Here is an 18,677-nt window from a genome sequence, read left to right on the forward strand (position 1 = left end):
CGGATCGGTAAAGAGTGTCACCTATCAAAACATAAACAAACGAGTCAGACACATACATAACTTCTTTTTTTTATTTTTTGTTCTGGGCTATGGAACAACCCGTAACCAACAAGACTGTCGTAATTTGGTGGTAAAGAAAAATCTTTCATTTTTTTTAAATTGATTTATGCTACTTAAAAATCTGATATTTTTTTCTGTTAATTAGGAAGGTTATTCTTATCGATAAAAAAAGTTTCAAGCGTTTCTAAAATTATCATCCATTATTAGATCACATAATTTACGTGGCAATTTAATGTCAGGTCAAATAGTTATCTAACTTCTACCATTTATTTCTAGATCCCTTCTTCCTTCCGATGCAGCAGGTCGACAAAGGCGCCATCCGTTTTGTACTCAGCGGCGCTAACATCATGTGTCCCGGGCTCACTTCGCCTGGGGCTCGAATGTCTCCGGTAGAGAAGGGCCAGGTCGTAGCGGTTATGGCAGAAGGAAAACAACATGCGCTTGCTGTGGGAATGACGTCTCTTTCTACTGACGACATGTAAGGATAAATTGTCAAATAATCTGGTTTTCTGTTTATGCAAAATATTCTTAAGTTTTTTATGAAATATTTGGCTCGCCATTTGATACATCCAAAATTACTTTAAATCAAACTGATGTTCGGGATGATAGCCTACTATAGTACACCAACAAAAATATTTGGGATTACATACATAGTTAGACGTTCACAAGACCGGCATTTGGCTGATTTGGGGCCATTTCGTGATATGCAAGTTTTAATTTCATTATGTTTATTTTATTTTTCAGAGCAAAAGTAAACAAAGGCGTAGGCATCGAAAATTGCCATTATCTCAACGATGGTCTGTGGCAGATGAAACCCGTGAAGTAGATTATACTATTAAAGTATAAAATATTGTCTTTTACTAATTTATGTACCACTTAAATTTTTTTTAATAAAATATTTCTTAGCGTATACAAGTAGTTTTATTATTGCTGAGCTGACGAATAAAGTTACTCATATCATATCTTTAATACGGAATTCATGAAGAGTAATTTTTTAAAATGACACCTTTTAAATTTGTTAAATTTAACATTTGACTTTGGACTAATAAGAAAACTTGGCGCTATTACTGCTTTGTTCCCAGTTCCCACTCAGATAGAATTACGTTTCGTTCTATGTACTGACTAATCAATATTTTAGTGCTACCATTTTCTTTATGATATTGATAAAAAAATGCTTTTAAATAAACCAACTACAATAAATTTAAAACGTTTTATTTTTTTAACTTCATATTTAGCCACAAGGTGAATTTTATAACAAAACTCAAGTCAACACAACAACGTCACGTTAGGTCATCCATCAAAGTTCAGTGCAGTGCAGTAACGGAACGCATGTTCTGAAAACATGGCGGCGGCAATTGTTAGTTCGGCTCGTCAGGGTAAATAAATACTTTTTAAATAAAATTTGTGATAATAACAGGCTAATTTCAATAATAAATGTGTAACAGATATGCATATTATGCAATTTCAATGTAACAGTGTTTTTTTTGTGCAGTTCCAAAGTTGTTTTTCAGTGACGTTGCGTATCAGCTGTTAGTGAAGTTATCGTATTTTGTAAATTATGTCTGTAGTTTTTATTAGTTGTAGTTGTTTTACAGTAGAAAATGATGTAATTGATGTATGCGCTAAATAATGCTGAAATTGTGTTACGCAATGTAGTGTTAAAATGAAAAGTTCAAAGTTCACTTTATTTGTTTTGGTCGGTGTTCACTTGTTTTTGTTAATTTTTGTTATTACTTTTCAGTGGGGAGGCTAACAAATGCTGCCAGACGACTTTATTCTGATGTTTACCCAAAAATAACCACACATTATACGATACACCCTAGAGATAAAGACCCGAGATGGAAAGGTGTGTATATTTGTGATAATTAGCGTTGTATCTTACGCATTTAGTGAGATAACTACCACGGAAATGTTTGCCTAGTAACTAATATTTATAATACTGTCACTTATAATATTATTTACAGCAGCTTATCACTAGTAATTAATGCACATTTGTTTAAAAAACTGAGTGACATCTCACTCACCCATCGGTTATATGTTCACTCTTTTCCTTCTAAAAGTTCAACTTCATTACAGGAATGTTTTAGTAAACATTCTTATATTGGCATGGCTTTTAAATAAATTTTAGGTGCGATCAAAGGTCAAGAACATGCGCCTTGAGAACTTCTACATAAAATACTATACTAAACTGGCAAACTGCCACTTATAATCCACTTATCTTGTACAAGACTAGATCATTTCATTTTTATTAACTGCAATTTAATGTAAAAAAATATATGATGTTCTTAATGATTGAAACAAGTTTATTAAGTGACAACCCTATCAATGACCTTTAACTACTTTATCAAGCATTACCGAAATATTACACAAGCAATTAAGATTGACTATGATAATGATAATAATAAGTGCTTGGTATCAAAAAAAAACAATTGTAAAAATATTAGTAATTAAACAAGAATTTGGCTCAGAAACACTTTTTCACAACTACTCAACTTAGCACATTTGCTGGTCATAATGGCTATGACCGTAAAATGCATTCCATGCTATTTGACACAACAGCTATCACAGTATTTTTTGAGTGCCTGTGAGTCACTATGGTTTAGTGTCATTCTATTACATTTTAACATCTAAGCAGTGCCAGTGAATCTGTTAAATAGAAAATGAACCTTGTAAGTCTTAATGCTTTAAAATGGGTTTGTAATTGAATTTTGCCACCTCCGTAAATGCAGAAAATCTAGATAAAATTGTCTTTGTCCATTATATTTTCACACTTTTCATTTAGTTTTATTTATACAATACAATACAATAACTCTTTATTGCACACCAATACAGTAAACAGTACATAAAACACAAGTATATACATAGAGATTTTATAAGGTAAGCAATAGGCGGCCTTATCGCTTCAGAGCGATCTCTTCCAGGCAACCTTTACAATGGACAGAAATAAGGAATACATTTTAGCAGGTGGTGCAATTTACAGTAGATTAGAGTATTTATGTTGACGTACAATAGTTAGTAGAGTTTGTTCAATTTAAAAATCCCTAAGACTGAGAAATCATTTGGAAGGTCTGCCAGTCCGATAAATCCGCAAACCTATATTTCAAGAAAAAAAAATAATCCAAAATTATTCTAAGGCATCTACAGACAGATAGAAGTTACAGTTATAAATGTTGAAACAAAAATTGGGGCATTATTTGAGACATTTCCTTTCAGCTATCACAGTGGATACTTAAAAATGGTTAAAAAACACTGGTAATGACTAAAAATATCTTCTAGATATAAACATGGAGCGTATAGCGGAGGAGACAGATATTCTGATCATCGGAGGAGGTCCAGCAGGCATGGCTGCTGCCATCCGAGCTCGACAGATTGCCGAAGAAAAGGGGGCTGTAAGTACTCAATGCAGCTATGTATTCTATACTTCAAGTGCATGAAGTAAGCATTATTGTTAGGTAAACTGAACATTATGACAAGCATAGTTTGGTATGTCTTCAGATAGATCACTTTACAGTTAGTGTACAAAAGCTTTGACATACTTTTATCCTCACTGAGGTAACATACAAAAATTATTGATGTTGGTGGGTTTTTCTCGCACAGCTTTGTTTAAATACACCTGGAGCCACGATTGGAGCCAGAGACTTGAAATTAGACAGCCATTGAGTAACAGAAAAGCAATAATAAATAAGGGCATTATTCCAAATTCCTGCGGGATGCGGTTAGCTTTTTTTATCCATGAGTAAAGCCACACGCACTTTGTACAAGAATTATCCTAAGAAATTAGAGAAGTTATATTTATATGCTTTCAGAATTAGAAGTAATAAATTGTATATGTAGATAGTGAAAGTAAGTGGTAAATTTTGACTCAGCCAAGTTTAACACTTTATTTGCTTATCAATCTATGCTGAAATTGTCACATTTGGTGTAGTGTTGTTAAAATAAAAATACAAGATTGGAAAAAAACACAGCTGAGTTTTGTAAAGTTATTGGTGTTTTTCAGGAAGTACGAGTAACTCTTCTAGAGAAGGCAGCTGAAGCGGGTGGCCACATCCTCTCAGGTGCCTGTGTGGATCCAATAGCACTGAATGAGCTCATTCCCGACTGGAAGGAGAAGGGAGCTCCAATGGATACGGAGGTCAATGCGGACAAGTTCGGATACCTGACTAAGGGCGGGAGGATTCCTATTCCAGTGTTACCTGGTAAGTTATTCAAACCCAGTCTCAGTTGTACTATACAGTAAAAAAATATTCTTTATTTGAGCACCACAAATCAGTAACATTAACTTAATATACAATGACAAAATGCAGTTAATTTGCTGATATTTTCTACAGGTGATTGTTTATTAAAACAATTATTTTTAAGGGGAGGATTAGTTAATTAACAAAGACAAGACTTAAAGATTTTTTTCCAAATTACCAAATTCTAATGAAAAATCATTTGGAAAAATACAATGTGCCTAAAACGTCAGCAGATTTGTTTCAAGGCCAGTAACTAAAAACACAATGCTAAATATCATTTAAATTTAAAGACCGCAATTTAATTTAAAAAAAACTCCACAGGTATGCCCATTTACAACCACGGCAACTATGTAGTGAGGCTGGGACATCTGGTGAAGTGGATGTCGGAGCAGGCAGAGGCGGCTGGTGCCGAGGTAAGCCACTCTCCCTCTCCCAACAGACAGGCCCCTGTACAGAGGCGACTGGTGCCGAGGTAAGCCACTCTCCCTCTCCCAACAGCCAGGCCCCTGTACAGAGGCGACTGGTGCCGAGGTAAGCCACTCTCCCTCTCCCAACAGCCAGGCCCCTGTACAGAGGCGACTGGTGCCGAGGTAAGCCACTCTCCCTCTCCCAACAGCCAGACCCCTGTACAGAGGCGACTGGTGCCGAGGTAAGCCACTCTCCCTCTCCCAACAGCCAGGCCCCTGTACAGAGGCGACTGGTGCCGAGGTAAGCCACTCTCCCTCTCCCAACAGCCAGGCCCCTGTACAGAGGCGACTGGTGCCGAGGTAAGCCACTCTCCCTCTCCCAACAGCCAGGCCCCTGTACAGAGGCGACTGGTGCCGAGGTAAGCCACTCTCCCTCTCCCAACAATCAGGCCTCTGTACAGTAAACCAATTGGATTCCTGGGCCACCATGGAACCTTATCTATCATAGTAAATAATTCTGTTTTTCTATAACACTATTTATCTAATGACGTTGAATGTCATTACGACTACGACATCCTAGGAATGAAATTGTTTGACTATACCCTCATACCACAAAAATTAGAAGTGGTACAAATCAACGTTATTGTTAACTACAAATGTATACAAAAAAGTGTCAATTATGTAGAAATCTAGCATCATAAACCAACTATTGCAGATTGATTTCTTATATTATTATGTTTGTTCTCGGGTTTTGGTTGTTTAATATGTATTTAAGTATGTATTTATCTATATAAGTATGTTAATCCGTTGCCTAGTGTCCATAGTACAAGCTTTGCTTAGTTTGGGACTAGGTCAGGTTTCAAGTGTCCCATGATATATATATATTTTTTTTATTGGTACTAGTCGATTCACAAGCAAGAAAGTAATGTCATTTAGATATTTTTGGAGGAAAATGACACATGCATGACATTTTCATATTTGTGTGAAGTTTATACAGATAGGTAACACAACACACAGATACTTTCATTCACTCATTCAATCCATTCGTGCCAGCTCGACCGAATCGACCTGTAATATGTAGTACTTGGAATCTTGATAGTATCTACTTTTTCTAGGTATGGCCAGGCTGCGCGGGCGCGGAGCTCCTATATCGCGACGATGGCTCGCTGAAGGGCGTAGCAACCGGCGACGTCGGGATTGCCAAAGACGGGAGCCCTAAGGAAATGTTCGAGCGAGGCATGGAGTTCCATTCCAAGGTCACCATATTTGCCGAAGGTCAATTAACCAAATTATTATAATCATTTTAAAGTTACAGTGTCTAACTTCGACATACTATCAGACTATTGCAAGCCGAGAGATGTTTTAGTATTTTTGTCATTTAATGTAGGTAAATCCATCTTGTTGCCGCTTTACTCTTCAATCTTTACTAGTCTGTGAAATACTCAAGTCAGGAGTCGGTTTTTGGGACGCAATAATACCTATCTTTCTTTTCAATAAAACTTAATGTATTTACCTTTCCACCGATTATTAATTCTTTTATACACTTGGATTGGAGTACACAAGGGGTAATTTGGTCCGTTTCCGAACTCAATCTCTCTCACAGGCACCGCAATTTACACCGCATGAAAACCAGAATAAGTACTTATTTATTTTTTGAAATGATTGCTACGCTACGCTACAGTCCACGGTTCGAAATAAACAATCATGAAGTTAGTTAGAAGTTATTCATCTCGCCCACGCACTCGCGTTCCAAACCAAACGCAATAAACTTCATACCGTAAGCCAGATTCAAAATTGCAAAGAAAGTGCTATATATACAGCTATAGATAGATATTTGCAAAACTAACGTTTTCCTAAGTATGCAGAGAGCGTTTGGAAGCCCCGTAAAAGCCCACGAGAGCGAGCGAGATGTCATGCTATTTACAACGTATGCCACACTATCGCCGCATCGTATAGACTCGCCCGCCGCGCCGCCGCCGGTCACAATCAGCGCCACTGGCCGTGCCGCGGGTTACTTATGCAATTTTTTATTAGTATTTTACGTAAAATAAAGCGCGCTAAATTAAATTCTAAGTATCAGATGTCAACATGAAAGTAGTAGTACAGAGGTTTCACCCTTACTTTGTACAAAAATGTATTAATTTTTCTCTTAAATGTAGGTATGTATTTTAATATCTGAGTCATGTTAGACATGATTTGTTATTTATTTGCAGGCTGCCACGGGCATTTAACAAAGATGCTAGCCAATAAGTACAACTTGAGAGAGAAAAGCGAGCCGCAGTCCTACGGTATTGGACTTAAAGAACTGTGGGAGGTCAAACCTGAAGTAAGTTAAACAAATTTTCTCAAAAATGTCCGTAAAAGTTGTCATTATTCTTTACATAGCAGTAGGAGAAGTGCATAGTTTATGGTCAGCGAAAAATTAACAAGTTAAAAAGATTGCAGGCGCGCTAGCTCGACAATAATGAATTAGCGCGCCTGCAATCAAATCACATTTATTTTTTAAAGTTAAAAAGGCCATGGAATTGTTGGCACAAGTCGTATACAGCCAAGTCTAATGGCCGGTATCAGATATTTTGTTGGAATTCCGGATTTTTTCTATTGGGTCTGAAATAGCTTGTGGTGTTTTCGGTGGAAAAATACAGCTGCAGTTTATTTTTAATGAAAAAAGGCGGGAAAGCATAAGAAAAACATTGGAATAAAATTAAATTATATAATATATTTTGAGAAAAAGTTTATTCTATTTCAGAATTATTCACCATTTTTGAGAAAAGCTTTATATCAGTCTCGGCTGGAATAGCAATTGCTGGCTTCGTATTAGATAAACGGACTCGCAAGCTCGTCCGTTTAATACTCATACTCAGCCAGCAATTGCCTACTTCCAGGCCACGACAATAATCTACTATTAAGTACTCGTATGATTCATGGGGTTACGTAAGAAACCTACGGGACATTATCACTCCGCTGTGTTTACTATTGTGATAGGAAATGTATAGAGAAAATTTCCCCTTATACCATTTTCACGTTCACCTTGGATGATACAGATTAAAAAAATCGTGGTGGCCTAGTGGTTTGACCTATGGCCTCAAGCAGAGGATCCTGGGTTAAAATCTGGGCCTGCACCTCTGAGTTTTTTTTTAAATTCATGTGCAAAATTACATTAGATTTACCACGAGCTTTACGCTGAAGGAACCAATCGTGAAGCAATTCAATGACGGGATTATTCGCGGTAGATCCTTTAGCCGAGTTTTGACTTGCAAGAAAAATCGTGCAAGTTGCGAGGCCGTAAAGCCAACGAGTTTGTAGTGGTCAATCTACCGCCACAATGTAATGCAACTTGCACGATTTTTCTTGCGTCTAAACTTGGTTTTTGGCTGTTCCTTCGATGGAACTATTGCGTTTTTTCCCGCACTAGTTCCTTCACAAGACTTGAAGGAGGAACTGCGTTCATTTTCTCCATTGTTCCTTTGCAAAAGCTAGATGCTACTACGAACGGCACAAAGGCGAAAACATTAACGCAGTTCTTCCTTCAAGTCTTCTTAAGGAACATCCAAAGGAACCCGCGAATAATCCCAATGATGTGCGTGATATTTTCGATCCGCATTGGGTCTGCGTGAGAACTACAGATGTATAGAAAGGTTTTGCCATCGTATTTTGTCGGAAAAGTTCGTAATTATCTTGCTTTCTCTACTAGCTTACTGAAGAAAATTTAGCATCATCATCATCATCAAGATAAATATGAATTCATCCGAAAAAATACGGCGGGAAAACATTATTTACTAGATGTGTACGGCGCAAACTGCAGGTGGTAGGACCTTGTGCAAGGCCCGCCCGGATTGCTACCACCATCTTGATCGCTAATCCTGCCGTGAAGCAGCAGTGCTCGCACTGTTGTGTTTCGGCGTGGAGAGTAAGACAGCCGGTGAAATTACTGGCACTTGAGGTATCCCATCTTAGCCCTCTAGGTTGGCAACGCATCTGCAATACCCCTGGTGTTGCAGATGTTTATGGGCGGTGGTGATCTCTCACCATCAGGAGACCCACTTGCTCGTTTGTCATCCAGTAAAATAAATAAAAAAAACTGATCTCGGGCTGGGATGATGATGATGACGATTAAGACTAATTTAGATGTTAATTAAATGGTCTCACCCCCTGTTTCACGATTCATTTATTACTTTTATGTCACAGATATCTGTGATGCCGTCTCTGTTTGTTTTGTCTGAATCGTATACCTTTACTTGCCCGAATTTCACTTGCCACACCAACGTTTGCCATAAAATATTATAGAACCGTGCTGTTTTCAGGATTTTTTTGAGTGTCATCTTATAGAATGCAGTAGGTTAGGTTAGTTTAGTTGGAGACAGCATCTCATTTATCTGTCAAATAAAATTTATCATTGAGTGGTGAAACAGGCCTTAAATGTCCCTTCCAGAATCACAAACCGGGCCTAGTCGAGCATACCATCGGCTGGCCCTTGGACAAGAACACATACGGGGGTTCCTTCATCTACCATTTGAAGGTGCCAGAAGGAGAGGCCCCGCTAGTGGCTGCGGGGTTCGTGGTAGGATTGGATTACGCCAACCCCTACATGAGCCCCTTCAGGGAGTTCCAGCGGTTCAAACTGCATCCCTATGTGAAGCCGCTATTAGAAGGTGAATTTTGTAGTATTACATGAATTCCAGGATCCATTTGCTGACAACTTTCAACACTATTTTGTTGAACTACAAACAATTATTTTGCTCACCCGCGACCTTACGATAGCTATGTCTATGTCTACTTTACAACGTGTATTCGTGCCTCCACCTCCACACTGTAAGAACACACACAAATCACACAAACCCATCTATCACCACCACCACACTACACTGACGCGTTTCGAACTCGACCAGAGTTCATCCTCAGAGCAACACAACCGTTCGCCTTTCTACGAGATGTTAGACGCGAGTCTAGCATGTCACGAAGGTGAGCAAAGTAATTGCTTATAGTTCATTGATAATAGACCGCAGAGTAAATCCTGATTCAAGAAATTACATATCTTATTACAAGCTTGAATTCAACTTGAAATTACCTTACAATAGTACATTGTGTCTTAAGGGCGGTAAATAAGGAATTACGAACGAGAGTCTATTAGAAGCCCGAAGTCGAAGACTGAGGGCTTTAATGAGTCGATGTTCGTAATTCTAGTACCGCCCGTGCGACATACAATGTTTTTCATCACATTTGCAAGGAAAATTTCATATTTGTAAAAGAAAAAATATAATTGTTCCAAATATTGGCGATACCTTAGGCTGTGCTCTTGGCAGCGTCGCCCTCTACCTCCCTCGGCATGCGCCGCAACGTGCGTGTGCATGTGGTGGTCCATGTAGTCCTGCAGCAGCGCGCGCAGCGCCATCAGTACGGGCACTGACTCATTTACCGACCTTGGGCTTCATGGCAAGAAAATGTGTACGCGCAATGACTCATTTACCGACCTTGGGCTTCATGACAAGCACATTAAGGTCGAGGGTTTTATTTGGGGGGTTGCAGCCAAGGTAGCCTGCATGTTACGACACTGTTTACGAGCAAGTGTGATGAAAAAGTAGTAAAGTTTAATAGAAGAAACCAATTAATTATAGATGGGGCATAAAACTACCACTAAAATGCATGTTTGGAAAATTTTAATCCTCTAAACTTATGGTTTAAAGAGTGACCCAGGAGACCGTAACTATAGCAACGAGTGACAAGAAAAAGTTGACCTACAAGCATTTTTTTTAACAAAAACTTATTTGCTTCCCAGGCGGTTCTAGAATAGCATACGGCGCCCGCGCATTAGTCGAGGGCGGCTGGCAGTGCATGCCGATCCCGGTGTTCCCCGGAGGTTGTCTGGTCGGCGACACGGCTGGCTACCTCAACATGCCCCGGATAAAAGGGACGCATAATGCCATGAAGAGCGGTTAGTATAAAAATAAATAAAGGGAGAAAATATTTATTCGTGACCGGTTACCTAATGATTTGTTGACATTTGTTTGGCCTATTGATCACTATACATGTGAACGTTTGCTCGAACGATTTTTCGTATTTGTGTTTATTATTATCATCATCAGCCAGAAGACGTCCACTGCTGAACAAAGGCCTCCCCTTAGAAGGTGTGTTCCCACTGGTTCTTTTGTCAGTATTATAGAGCTCTATTATAGTACTGTCAATGGAACTAGTGGGAACACACCAATTAGAACGCCACAATGAACGACAACTAGCCAGTTGCATCCACCGGTTACCCGCAATTTTCATGATGTCGTCAGTTCACCTGGTGGGGATGTTTATTTTATTGAAGTAAAAAGTAAAGTCGCGACGCCTCCAGTTTGGTACTGACATTAGCGTTGTTGCTCATAACATAATTCTACCTTTTCCTAACTACATTTTGAAGCCATGTGATAACTCTGTTTATCGAGTTTCGACGAACGATTCTTCAGTTAACTGAAACAAATACGAAACAAACAATCGGTCTAAACGTAACTCTGCATATCGCTACTCTACCTCAGACTACTCGGCGAAACAAATAATTAGCGTAACGAAATTTTACCAAACATTATCCGGCCAAAAGAAAGATCTGCCAATAGCTGCCTGCAAAGCAAAAATCTGCGTAATTAACCCTTAATAAGGTAGAGGTGATTTAGCGACCACTTGCATTGAGTTGGAAACTGAACCTTATTAATATCGTAATACGTCACAATTTCCATTGTAATTATTGAAAATGCGACTAGCTTTAAAAATATTCTTTGTCAGGTATGTATTCGATAGCTGCTTTTGATTCTGTAAATTCTATAAATTTGTCCAATAAATGTGACCTTATTAAAGGTTAAACACGGCGAAACGACAGGTCACGTTCCTGATATGGGAAAAATATTACTTTATGAGTCAGTTTTGTCACGCCCATACTGAGTGTATGAAAAAAACGTCCCAAAACTGTCATTTTTTTGGGGTCATTTTTTTAAATTTTCGGAATCGACTGTGCTCTTGACTCTGAGTAGGAAAAACCATATTTTTCCATAATTTCAAAAAAAAGGGTACACTTTTTTTTGAAAACGCCCTGTTCCCAAATCAAAAAACTGCCGCTGAAAATAATCAATCAAATTTTATTACGTATGTCACTTACCATACGTACAGGATTTATTCGGCAGGTATGCTAGCAGCGGAGGCAGCCATGGATCTCATAATATCGGGCGAGGCGACGCACGATACAGGGGTGGTGCCTTCCGCGTACGAAGATAAACTCAAGCAGTCCTACGTTTATAAGGAACTCAAGGTAATATTTAAAGATGCAATGAAGCTTAAATAATTAAAGGAGCAGTGAAATGAGCTTGTGAGATGTAGAAAAAAAATCTATTGCATAATGATGAGAATTCAGTAGGCACTTATTCGTGTCATTCAGTAGGTCATGGCATGATGCGGTGTAATATTTAAAGACCCTTTTATGTAAAGACTAGCGTTTACCCGCGGCTTCGCACGCGTAAATCATTAGATACAGCAGTTGAATTTAAATTCCGGGATTTTATTATATTCTCATGGGAATTCCCTAAAATTACATCGTGGTTCTCATTGACGTTATAACAACTATGCCAAATTTCATGACTCTAAACTAAGCGGTTGTTATTTCACATTTATTATATTAGTAGGATGTAAATAAAATGAATGTCCACTGATGTCCACCTTGATGCCTTACTTATATTCCAGCAAGTCCGCAACGTCCGTCCGTCCTTCCACACTAAGCTGGGCTTGTACGGGGGCATCATATACACCGGCATCTCGACCATACTGCGCGGCGCTGAACCCTGGACCCTGAGCCACGGAGGTAAGCCTTTTACTATCATCATGAATAACAGAAAGAAAATAATGAGAAAAAAAACCATTTAGCTCGTCAGTTGCATTATCAGAAATATTTGACTAAAGTATTTTTTCTCGTGTCAATCAAACAAAATAAGTTTTTGGACTTTTTGGTAAAAAAATCATTTTGAATACAAGCTATTTTTGCTGACATGACTGTACTTGCATTGTCACCCAAACGACATATGCAATTGCATACCAAATTTAAAGTCGATGCCATTAACCGTTGAAGAGTTCCGTTCTGCGGAGACGATCCTGGCCGGACTTCCAGGATGTCACCACCAGATTATTGTATTGTCACGCAATTTACACAAGTATGCCAAATTCCAAGAGAAACTGACTCCTGGAAGTTGATCGAATTTAACTTGCAAGATTTTACTACAGACAACGGGACAGGTGAAACTAAAGGTGCGGCCACATGCAGTCGCTTGTCGCTCGATTGCAGCGATAAAACTGGTCACGTGACCCCATTTTGAATGTGATTTTGAATTTCCCGCGACTCAAAAAAGTAGCGTCAAGTCGCCGCGTCGAGCAGCAGCGACAAGATGGCTGCTTGCAGTAAATCGTGGCAGTGGTACAAGTAAAATAAATTGGAGTGAATGAAATAAAAAATAACAGTGTTTTTGCCGAATGTGAAGAGGTTTTTTTTTTTTCAACGATAAAGCTCAACATTTTCAGCTTTATCGCTATATGTCACGTGACCAGATTTGCCGCGCTGGAAACGAGCATCGAGCGACATGCATGTGGCCGCGCCTTAAATAAAAGCTTGTTAACATGACAAAGATGAAACGCATCAAAGTTCGGGAGTGGAGACCCGTGCGACACTTTTTAGCACGACGTGATGTTACGCGAAACTTTAATTTGCTATCTTCATATTTTTTTCTTTAATTGATCAAAGAAAAATACCTGTCCCAATATTGACTGATAATCTAAACATTTTTTTTCAAAATAATGTTATAATTAAAGACAAGACACATAATTTTAAGGAGACAACACAGTTTGTATCAATGTTTGTGGAAGCTTCTTCTGTACAATCTATTGCGGACCTTATTTTAAGCTCTCTCGAATCAATGTTCCAGACCGCTGCCACAGAAGAACTATTAATCAGTTTATAAAAAGCCCTTTTTATTGTATTTCAGGCGCAGATCACGCGAGGCTGAAACCGGCAAAGGAATGCCAACCCATCGAGTATCCCAAACCCGACGGAGTTATCACGTTCGATCTACTCTCCTCGGTCTCTCTCACTGGTATGTACTTTATTGTTAGTACGCCCTGAGACTAGGAATAGAACTGACGGTTATTCCATATACTTATGTCAAAATAACCTACATTAAATTACTTTGAACTGTAAACAATGAGGTGTTTCCGACAGGCGAAATATCGCTAGATGGCGTTAGTATCGTGAGGTCCGTTTGACGTTACAGTCTTGTTTGTGATTGGCTCATTTAGTTATTTAACCAATCACGAGCGCGACGCAATAGTAGATTGATAACCAAGGGTGGAAAGTGACCCATTTCACCCGAGATATTAGCCAATAGTAGAGACTTATCATTTCGACTGTAAGGAAAGTAAAATACTATAGAAAAATGAGAATAATAATAAATTGAATTTACTTATATCCAACCTCCAACGGTACCTTTTCGACTGGCCAATTGCCACGGCCGACTATAAAAAAAATCGAGTTGGTCACGACCAAGGAGCTTATATACGAAACTGGAGGTTGAACGCCAAATGAAGAAGTTTGACCTTTATTACTTATTTATATATTCCATCTCTTTCTTTCACATTTCACGAATGACTTCCATCTCTCTCTTAACCTAACTAAAGAAAGAGATGGAATATGTTCGTGACGTAATAAAGATCAAAATTCTTGTTTCAAACGGATGTTCGGCGTTCAACCTGCAGTGTTGTATATAAGCTCCTTGGTCACGACGTGCATCTAGATGGCCATGCCGAAACGTGAAAAAAAAAGTGTCATTGACGTAACTAAATTATCTTCGACTCCGTGGCTAATCGTGAAATTAAAAAAAAATACTTTCTACCCTAGAGATGAAAATGCAATTTTCCATCCAGCTATCTACCCATGAAAATTAAACTTTCCGAACAGGAGAGATGAAAATGTAAGTTGTCAACCGGACCTCACGAGTAATGCGGGTTTTCAAACCAGTTGACGCTAGTCCTACTGGCCTGTCATGAAAATCCTCATTTACGATTACGATAGCTACGTCTATGCAACAGCAGGCTTTCCATAGTCTAACAAGTTCGTGTCCCTGAGACGCGGTGGCGGGGGCGAGGTAGCACGTCATGAGATAAATTTGCCAGATATATCTAAAGATAAATAGTAACTATTTATGAGACCTAGAAGTAATAGCACAAATTAACTGCTGAATTTAAAATGTCTTTATCAAGACAAAGAAATAGAATGACGGTTAAAATTGTGAAGTTTTTCGCCGTATGACGCTTTCCGCGAAATTATAAGTCCATTATTTTCTCGAGATGATGATTTTCTTGTGCCGATTTAAAAGATACGCTGGTGCCCTGTATTTCTATCAATTTAGGGTCTTTAACAATTTTTTTATTGTGGTCTGCAAAAAACCAGTCGCTTCAGAGACGGTTTTTACCAAATTAATATCATTGACACATTCGGATGAAGAACTGTAATTTCTGCGTAGTTCAAAATATTTGTACATATTATACACAACTTCCTCTGTCTGTCGATTCATCTGCGGATTATAATCTCATGTGCATCGAACGTTTCGTGACACAGCCTCTGTAGACCTTGTAGCCGCTTCAAATGCGCGGCCGCGACTGAAGGCGAGCGCCGTGCATTACGTGCGGTTATACTCCCCGCTACTCCTCCAGTCCCCGCTACGTCTATAGTACCTCTCCCCCGCCACCGCCCCTCATTCCTAGGGAGGGTCGCGCACGAGGTTGTCGGACCATACGCAGAGCTTGCTTGGGCAGTTTTTGCGTAACGTCACTTAAAATTTTGAAACATACGTGTCACGCGGGAAGAGCTTGCGCATCACCGATCTGATTGGCGCAGTGCCGTAAAAATGACAACTGAGCGCTTCGAAATAGCTCGTCTGGAAGATCTTGACGCTAAACCCAAACCTGTGTACTTGTATATTTATAACTCTTCGGGACAGCTGTTCTGTGCGCCTTGTGACCGTGCATTTAAAGTTCGGGTTCGCGAGTCGCATTCGGTCACATGAGCGGAGGAAACCGATTTAATTCGTAGAAGGGTTCGCCGGACATCATCTATGCACCGACATCTATGTATAGACTGCATGTTTCTTACATCAAAACGGCGCACAAAATTTGTTCACAGCGCGGATTTGTGAACCTTTCACTGTAATTTGTTGACGTGCGTGACAGGAGTTGTGTCAAAGTAATATTGATGATTGATGCGCCGCGCGTTTTGTTCCGAACAGCCAGTCTAGTGCCAGATAGATGTCAATGCATCTATGCAACAAATGTTTGTTACTGTCGTCCGCCTCCACGCTGTAAGAACAGATACATCACACAAACTCAACTATATAATTGTTGCTATGCTTATACTTACGTTATAGTCACTACGCTGACGCATTTAGAACTCAACCAGAGTTCATCATAATCACAATGCGCTGTGCACTGCTAACATTGAATTTTTAGACATGAAGGCCTTTAATAACGTATAATTTGGCCTAGCTACAAATTTGTACGGCATTCTCGGCGCGCGAGTGCGCCTCGCACATGGCCGGACAGATCAAGGCACCTTTCAATTTAAATTGTTTAACAGGAACAAATCATGAAGCCGACCAGCCGCCCCATCTAACGCTCAAGGATGACACGGTTCCAGTCAAGAACAACTTGGGCATCTACGACGGACCTGAGGCTCGATTTTGTCCTGCAGGTAACTGGCATAATTATACATTTACTAGCCTGTTTGGCTTTGTGAGCGGTTTTAGCATACCGTACCTTTCTCAAGCCATACTCTAACTAAAGAAGGACGGTGCGCCTAAACCGCTTGCGTTTAGTCGCAGTGTGTGCTAAACCTTGTAGTTGACAGATATTTCCACATCTGAAACTGATTACAAATCATGGACAAGATAGTGGGCAAAGTAAACCCGTAGTTGGCATGGCTATATGAAATACTAGTGTGAAGTGCGGCGAACTGAAAATATACTGATTATATTGTATTGTGATTGTATTGTAACAAAACATTGTTTCCAGGTGTATACGAATATGTTCCTTTGGAGACTGGGGATGGACAGAGACTACAAATCAACGCGCAAAACTGCATTCATTGTAAGTAGTGTTTTTCTTAAAACCAACAACACAGTTTGAATTTAGGAAATCTCGTAGATAGATAAATTCGTCTTTCTGCATCTTTCCTTGTTAATCAGGTATACTTGTTCCATAAGGGGTGTCCCTTATGTTCCATAAGCGTAATATTTTATAAGCTTTTATTCGCCATTTTCTAAGTAGTACAGTCATCTGCATTAATATCTGCCACAGCGGAGTGTGCTAAAATATCTGACACGTCCTAGCGGTCCTAGAAATAGAGACGTATCAGATATTTATGCACGCTTGTTGTGTCAGATATTGGTTCTGGTGATTGTAGTACCAACAGGGTTGCACGGGATAATTATCATGATACTTATCACGATAATTACAAACTCACAACACACTCACAAGATGTTTATGGGCGGTGGTGATCTCTTACCATCAGGACACCCACTTGCTCGTTTTCCATACAGTCGAATAAAAAAGAAAAAACTGATACTTATCAATGATAATAACGTCTATACTTGCATTATTATATTATGCGTAAAGTCTAAAGTAAAGTGGCGCCTCGTTCATTGTACAGTCAAACTCGACAACAACAACAACAACAAGTTTGTTGGCAGATAAATAATTATCGACTAATAATCCATGAACATTTAAAAAAAATATTATCTTGATATCTTCCAACCAAGCTTGCCAGTCAATATTGACCCCCTTCCAGTGGTCGGATTGACAATTTGACACGTGTATACAGGCTCTGATGACAATACAATGATCAAATGTCGTCAGAAACAAAGCATGCCTACTCGTATTTACTTTAAATAAAACTTCATCCTGATTTCAGGTAAGACGTGCGACATTAAGGATCCATCACAGAACATCAATTGGGTCGTACCCGAAGGAGGCGGTGGCCCAGCCTACAATGGCATGTAAAGATAAATTAGAGATGTTATCCATAAGCTCCCCATGCAAGGTGCTTCCAAATGTCATTATAAAAATATAGTGTGTACTCAAGAAATAAATCTACAACAATGTTTTTGAAAAACTTGCAGTTATGGCCAGATTGCAGAAAGCCAAAAAGATGTTTTAAACTTTGCGATTTTCACTCATTAATACTAGACTAAATTACGACGATGTACTCGTATTATGTATTGATAAAATTGCGTCGAGGTTTCGACCACATTGCAGAAAACGTCGAGGTAGTTTTAGCAATATACAGTCGTAGTTAAGCCCCGGGCGTCTTATTAATTGTAAGCCAACGTGTGTTCTCTTTCATCGAGATTTGCTACATTTGTACGTAAAGAAGTCAAAGATATTGCTTATGAATACTGTTCTTTTTCCGGTTGTATGATTAGAAAAAAAATCCAATGACTGCTAGACGTCGATCACATTGTTCAGTATATATATGTAACTTTTATAAACAACATGTATAAATGTATAAAAAACATAAATTAGTCTGTATATTTTTCGATTACACTTTTTAAATTATTAAAATCAAGTAATCAATAAACAATCTTGGCTGTTGTATGAGTTTTAATAAATTATTATATGTATCGTGGAAATGTGCGAGTGTTAGGAAACCAGTTTTAGCGTAAGCGTTATTTTATACAATGTTTTAAATAATAAATAATTATTTTAGGTAAAATCTTTTGTATTATTTATTTGTTGAGTATCATGTATCCGAATGTAGGTAAATCATGAACCTATTAAACTAATTGGAAAGACTTGTCTAACATGTCAGGAGATGCTGATTTGGGTCAAGTCTGAGGGTGAAGCCAGACGAGCGTAATTTTTTGAGTTGTGATTCGCGTATTTTTGGTCGCGTAATTTCTGCTGCATTCGGTTT

At 38.9% G+C, this 18,677-nt stretch overlaps 1 protein-coding gene and 1 long non-coding RNA gene across 2 annotated transcripts in view; one reads left to right on the forward strand and one right to left on the reverse strand.

Annotated features, from left to right (window-relative positions):
- Positions 1-18,677, reverse strand: part of LOC141435628 (uncharacterized) — a 226,363-nt gene that overhangs the window by 156,416 nt on the left and 51,270 nt on the right. The window lies entirely within an intron of this gene.
- On the forward strand, positions 1,336-18,476 carry LOC141435607 (electron transfer flavoprotein-ubiquinone oxidoreductase, mitochondrial-like). The gene is made up of 15 exons (XM_074098346.1): positions 1,336-1,436; positions 1,802-1,906; positions 3,337-3,449; positions 4,058-4,256; positions 4,617-4,708; positions 5,818-5,977; positions 6,916-7,028; positions 9,135-9,354; positions 10,479-10,634; positions 11,860-11,984; positions 12,413-12,530; positions 13,702-13,809; positions 16,344-16,457; positions 16,778-16,852; positions 17,676-18,476. Exons 1-15 carry the CDS (start codon positions 1,403-1,405, stop codon positions 17,762-17,764), a joined length of 1,821 nt encoding a protein of 606 aa, XP_073954447.1. The 5' UTR covers positions 1,336-1,402; the 3' UTR covers positions 17,765-18,476.

This window comes from Choristoneura fumiferana, chromosome 15 (genome assembly GCF_025370935.1).
Source record: "Choristoneura fumiferana chromosome 15, NRCan_CFum_1, whole genome shotgun sequence".
NCBI lineage: Eukaryota > Metazoa > Arthropoda > Insecta > Lepidoptera > Tortricidae > Choristoneura > Choristoneura fumiferana.